The sequence below is a fragment of the Chroicocephalus ridibundus genome, chromosome Z (assembly GCF_963924245.1).
Source record: "Chroicocephalus ridibundus chromosome Z, bChrRid1.1, whole genome shotgun sequence".
NCBI classification, from domain to species: Eukaryota; Metazoa; Chordata; class Aves; order Charadriiformes; family Laridae; genus Chroicocephalus; species Chroicocephalus ridibundus.
In genome coordinates, this window is record NC_086316.1 from 44,836,416 (window position 1) to 44,842,504 (window position 6,089).

General features: G+C 53.9%; 1 protein-coding gene across 3 annotated transcripts in view; it reads right to left on the minus strand.

Annotated features, from left to right (window-relative positions):
* LOC134508377 (transducin-like enhancer protein 4) overlaps nt 1-5,427 on the minus strand; it is a 99,934-nt gene extending 94,507 nt beyond the window's left edge. For 2 of the 3 annotated variants that reach the window (XM_063319919.1, XM_063319917.1), the window contains exons 1-4: nt 4,531-5,427; nt 4,001-4,098; nt 2,815-2,878; nt 1,378-1,422 (exon numbers count right to left, since the gene is read on the minus strand). In XM_063319919.1, the coding sequence (XP_063175989.1) occupies nt 1,378-1,422; nt 2,815-2,878; nt 4,001-4,098; nt 4,531-4,575 (252 nt within the window). In that variant the 5' untranslated portion in view covers nt 4,576-5,427. The remainder of the gene's footprint in view (nt 1-1,377; nt 1,423-2,814; nt 2,879-4,000; nt 4,099-4,530) is intronic. The other variant, XM_063319920.1, reaches the window with a different exon arrangement.
* Between the last annotated feature and the right edge of the window lie 662 nt (nt 5,428-6,089).

Sequence of the window (6,089 nt, forward strand, 5' to 3'; positions counted from 1 at the left end):
ACAATCTGGCTATTCATTTGAGAACAGATCCAACACCTCCGAGAGTCAGTGACTAGTGTTTCCACCAGCACCCACGACCTGAATCAGGTCGAGAGAGTCACCAGGTACATGCGCACAATCTGATCAGCTGCAGTCGTCGTCTTTTCCCCTCAACCGTTTGTTAAACACACTTGTTGAATCTTCATGGTCAGTGAAGGACACCTGAATTCAACAGGTCAACATGTTTGTAAAATAACACGTACGTACAAGGTCCCATAAGTTTGGAACTGCGGATGCAAAATGCTCTGAGGCGGGAAATCCCACCATATTTGTATGCCATCTAGCGCAAATGGCCCTAATCAGGCCTGTGGCATTGGAATGCTAATGGAATACAAAATATAATAAATAACATGAAAAAACATTTGACTTGTATGTCTGCTCTCAACAAGATAAAGAAATCCCATTTCCACAACCCAGAGAAGTTCCAAATCCCTAACTTTGAACAGAAATGCGTACAAACCAATTTTCAGATGGTCTTTCTTCTCCCATCCAACCATTTCTTTATTTCTGCAGTTTACACTCCCCAGCAAGGCTGGCGAATTGCTCAACCGTTTACTAAAATGAGTTGTCAGTATTAAACTCCACCATATAAAAAGTTCCCTCACTGGAAAAGAGGTCAGATGTTTAATTCATTCTCCTCTAGAGAAGGTTAAAAACACACATTACTGAATAAGAAACTCTGATTTACACTACCATGCTCCATCTGACTAATCTCCTGCTAATCTTGGCCTAAGTGCTAGACTTCAAGGCACAAAACCGAGCATGCTAACACCCTCGCAGAAAGCTCATTTACTCCTTCGTGTTTGAGATGCTAAGACACTGGTTTTGGACAAAGGTCCACGTAAGCAGCCTGAGGGAAACAGGAACATGGCTGTGCATCAGTTGCTTTTGTAGCTCCAGCTTAAATCGGTCCAGGTTAACCGAAGAGAACAGTCTTTTCCACACGCAAATGCAAATCCCTCCACACCTAATATGCATTTGTGATGTGGCTATCATCCCAAAAAGCAAAGCCCCAAGGTTCGAGGTCAGATGGATCTGAAGGTGTACAACCCACACACCCAACCCTACTCACACACACCCTCCCCATGCCGGGTAGGACCGCTTGCACGTAGACAACCAGCCCAGTAAAGCACAACTGGTCGCCAAGACCATAACCTACGCAGAGCCCATACACCACACATCAGATGGGAGTTTCAGGGCCAGGTTAGGTGCAAAAATAAGATTTCCCATGCACTCAAGCACGCCATCAAAGCAAGTCACGCAGAATACACACCGGCTGTAAGGCTGATGGGAGAAATCACACAGAGCGTTCTTACGTGACACAAAGTATCTACCTACCTGTTTATGCATCTCTATATTCAGCCCATAGGACATCTCGTAATACTAAGAAAGAAGAAAATTACTCTGTTAGACCTCGCAGTTGTGAAAACCATTCCAAAATTCACTTTGACTCAAAAACATCATCTGTACAAAGACATACAGACCCAAAAACATTTACTGGCCTTGAACAGCTCAGAGAAATTCGAAACGGCATTTCACAGCAACCTTTTGTTTGTTGGGGTTTTTTGCTTTTTCGCTTTATCTACATTGCTTCGTGTCAAATTTACAAAGAACAGCCATAAAACAAGCACAAAAACAGGCAACAAAAAAAAAAAATCATGAAAAGTAATCACAACCAGAGTTAAAGATTAGAAAGAGAAAAAAAAGCCACACAGAAAATGCTCAAGATTTTATTCGCTAGCACACATAAAAGATGGCAAAAAAAAAAAAGCCCAAAGTGCTTGAAGCCAGACACACATATAAATCAGCAATGCCTAACAGACCAGTTTTTCAATATTTTAAATTAAAAACACAAAAAAGCTACAATTAAATTGCAGGGATGCAAAAAATGAAAGAGCATGGTAATTCAGAGCCAAAGCAGGCACACCAATCAAGTATGTCCTGTTGTGCTCGGGTATTGCGGGGAACTCAGTTCAGTCTGTAATGTTAGTACCAAGGAATCTCCAAGAATTAGGCGTATCAGGCATGAAAAAGACAACTGTGAGCCTTAACATTCACTTGTGCTCTGGGTTAAGAATTTTTCAAGGTTATTTACTCTTTTTGTAAACACCGGAATGTCATTTGTCACGTACATATGGAAAACGGCTAATACTTCATAGGTGTACAAGAGAGCAGATAGCAAGAGCTCCTCTGGAGTTACCATGATCCATCACGCAATTATGTATTTAGAGACGTCTTCCTATGCACATTATTCAACCAGGCAGACCACAACCATTGAGGAAATCCCTTTCACAGCTGAGATCCCTGCCATTCTGAATTTAGTGAAACAATGAACCAGCTGCCCAGGTGCAACAGTTCTAAGGAAGCGGGCTTCGGTTTATAAGCTTACGCCCATCACAGAAAAAAAAAATATTATCCAGAACCGTTTTACAAAAATAGGATCATTGGGAGAAGTCAGCAAACGCGAAAACATCGTCCCCAGGTACACTACGAAAGTTGTACACGGCTTTAAAGGGCTGGCAAGTAATCTACTAGCATTGGAAGAAATATCCCCAATTGCTTAAAACATTAAAAAGCAGGTTTCACGTGGAAACCAACTGCTGCAAACAAGTTATAAACCCCTGAAACTAAGGACTTATAATGGAAGCACTGATGCAACCTCAACAAGAGCAGCACTACTATAATCTTTCTGTTCGCCTCCAGCAATCTGAATGTATTTCGGTCTCAGTATACCAAGCTAATAGACATTTTGAATTTGTTATGCAGCCTGCTTACCATGACATAATGTCGCTGCATCTCTGTCTTCTCACTGGCCAGTTTTTCACATTCTAGCTTTAAACTGTTCAAGACATAAAAAGGAAAAAGCATGGGTACTTCATAGCACAAAACTGCCATTCTTCCGAGCACAGGTTACTCCCCTTTTCAAGCGTTTCTCCAACACACAAACAGAAATGTGCATTCCAGCTCTTGCTTGGGAGTTCAGGGTGGGGTTTGTACTTTTCCTCTTTCAAGAGAGCACTGTGCAACATCCTCATCTCCTAAGCAAACTGCATACAGTACACAGGAGAGTGTTTTTCTCCGACAAAAAAAACCACAACACAACACCACTGGTTCACAGAAGAAGCACGCAGGGGTTCGTACCTATAACGAGCTTGAGAAGCCACTTACAAATCCGTAATTTGGATTTCGGAATTTTTATTTGAAGGAGCTATAGCTTTTGCTTTCACTCAACCCACAGAGGAATCAAACATGTATCACCACTTCAAGACGCAAAAAAGTTGCTGAATTTTTTAAATTTTTTTTCTTTTTTTTTTTTTTTTTCCTGTTACTGATGACAGAACTGCAAGGAAAACACTGCAGGTAATTTAAGGAATACCGTGGTTAAACACGAACACCTCCGCTGTTTTTTCTGTTTGTTTTCAGAAGCCCGCTAAGCAATCCTGCCAGAAGTCACTTGTCACTTTGAGGACACAGCGCTCTTCCACCTAAGGATAATGAAATAGCTCGCCGCCTCACTTCCAGGTTATCAGCACTTGACATGTCAATGAAAGGCGCGAGGGGGCCGAGCCAAGACAAGATGCGCGTCCTGAGCGGCGTTTTGAAGAAAAGCAGAGGACGAGCCCAGCCAGCCACATATTTTTTTTTCTCCATCAAACACCCCCAACCCACCCCCAAAAAAAAAAAAAAAAACCCAACCCAAAAAAAACCCCCACAAACCAAAAAAAAAAAAAACCCAACCACAAACCGGAGCGTGGGGGGAAAAAGAAGAAAACCCGCCCGCACCGTTCGGCTCGGGGCCCCCGTGAGCACCCGGCCCCGAGCGGCGGCGGGATGCGGAGGGTCCGGCCGGGGAGAGCCCGCCCGGGCTCCGCCGGGGGGTTCCCGGCGCCCCCGCCCCGCCAGGCAGCGGCGGTTGAAAGCAGCGAGAGGCGCGGGGCTGGGGGAAAGTCGGCAGCGTTACCTGTGGTACTGAGCCTGCAAAAACTGAAACTCCTCCTTAATCCGATCGCAGGACTCGGAAATGGTGAATTTAAAGGGCTGCGCTGGCTGGTGAGGAGCCTGCAAGCAAGCAACAGCGGGTCTTTTAATCGCCCCCTTCTCGCCCGCCCGCCACCCCCCGCCCGCCCGCCCGCCGCGGCCCTGGCACCCGGGGCTCGGCGGAGGCGCAGCCCCCCGGACCCCCGCCCGCCCGGCGGCGGCGGCGGCGGGGAGATGCCCGAAGCGCCCCGGGCTGCTGCCCCGACGGGGCCGCCGGCGGTGCGGGGCCGCCGCGGGGGGAGGCGTCGCCGGCTCGGACCCCCCGCACCGGCGGCGGCGGCGGGACGCAGGGCGGGCGCCGGGACGGGCGAGCACCCTGCGGGGGCAACTCGGCGGAGCCAACCCCGGCCCGGGGCGGCGGCGGCGGGCGCGGCGGACAACAATAAGAAAATGGCTACAACTCCGCGGTGCCCGCGCCGGAGCGCTGCCCGCGGGGCCGCCGCCGCCACTCACCGGGTGCCGGGTCTGCGGGTACATCTTGCTCAGGTCGCGGATCATCCACGCCGCTTCGCGGGGGCGCCGGCGGCCGGAGCGGCGGGGATCAGGGCTGCAGGCGCGGCGGCGGCGGCGACGGGCAGGGACGCCCCGGCCCCGCCGCCCCGGGGCTGGCGGGGCACCGCCGGCAGCAGCGAGGCGCGGCGGCGACGGCGGCGGGGTCCGCGGCGCACGGGGGCCGCTGCCACATCCCCCGGGGGGCGGTCAGCGGGCGGCGCCGACCGGCTCTCCCGAGCGCCGCCGCTCCGCGGGCTCCGGCGGGCTGCGAGCCCCGTGCGGCGGCGGGCGAGGAGGAGGAGGAGGAAGGAGGAGGAGGGAGGAGGAGGGAGGGCGGGGAAAGCCCCTCCGCCGCGCTCCGCCGGAGATCCCCTCCGGCAGTTTTCTCCCCTTCTGCAAACTTTTACTGCTCCCGGGCGGAGCGGAGCGGGGCGGCCCGCCGGGGAAGGTGGCTATGGGCGGCCGATGGGTCGGTCGGTCGGTCTGCGGCCGCCGCGGAGGTGCGGTGCCCTTTTGTGCGGCGGGCCGGTCCTCCCTCCTACCGGCCGGACCGCATCTCCCCGGCTAGCGCTGCTCGGCCGCTCTTTTTTTCCGTTCTTTTTGGTTCTTTACTTAAAAAAAAATAAAAAAAATTAAGAAGAGAGCGAAGAAGATGAAAAAGAAGGTACGGTCCGGGCTGCTTTATTTATGTCTTTTTTTTTTTCCTTTCTTTTTTTTCTCCCCCTCTCCTTTTTTTCCCCTCCTCGCCTTTCGAAACTCCGCGAAGTGACAGCGACAGAACGGAGCGGAGCCGCGTACCCGACCCAGTCCTTCCCGGCCCGCCGCCGCCTCCTCCGCTCCGCGCCGCTCTGGCGCGGTGACTCCTTTGCCCAAATTTAGCGGCGGCGCGTCATTAACATTCTGATACATATTCAGAGTGGCCGGAAGGCGCCGCCGCCCGCGGGGCACGCCGGGAGCCGCAGTCCGCCCGCCGCCGCTGCTCCCCCCCGCCAGCGCCCACGGGACTGCGCCTCCCGTCGGGCAGCGCGGCGCCACTGGCCCCGCCCGCCCCCGCCGCCCCGCCCATGAAGGGCGTCGCCGACGGCCAATCGGCGGCGGCCGCACATTAAGCGCCGTTCTGTCTTAATGCCCATCATTTCGCCGCTGACAAATGGGCGCGCGAGACCGGGGGTGGGAGGGGGGGTGAGGAGGGGAAGGGCGGGGAGGGAGGGCGGGCCCCACGTGGGTGCCTGACGCCGCGCGGCCCTGCAGCCAATGGGGCGGCTGCGCCGCTGCCGTTCGCCCGCCGCCCGAGGCGGGGCCCTGCAGATGGCTGGCGTTGCGCGGCGCCGGCGTTCGAACAGGGGAAACATTTGTTCAGCCGTCAATCAAAGTAACGTGGGACGGTGTCGGCTGCCGCCGCTCCCGCCGCCTCCCGCGCGCGGGGTGGTGGCGCGGCGGGAGCGGGAGGGAGGGAGGAGGTTGGAGCCGGGGGGGGGGGGGGGGAGGGCGCGCGCCCCGCCTCCCGCCCCGCCTCGCCC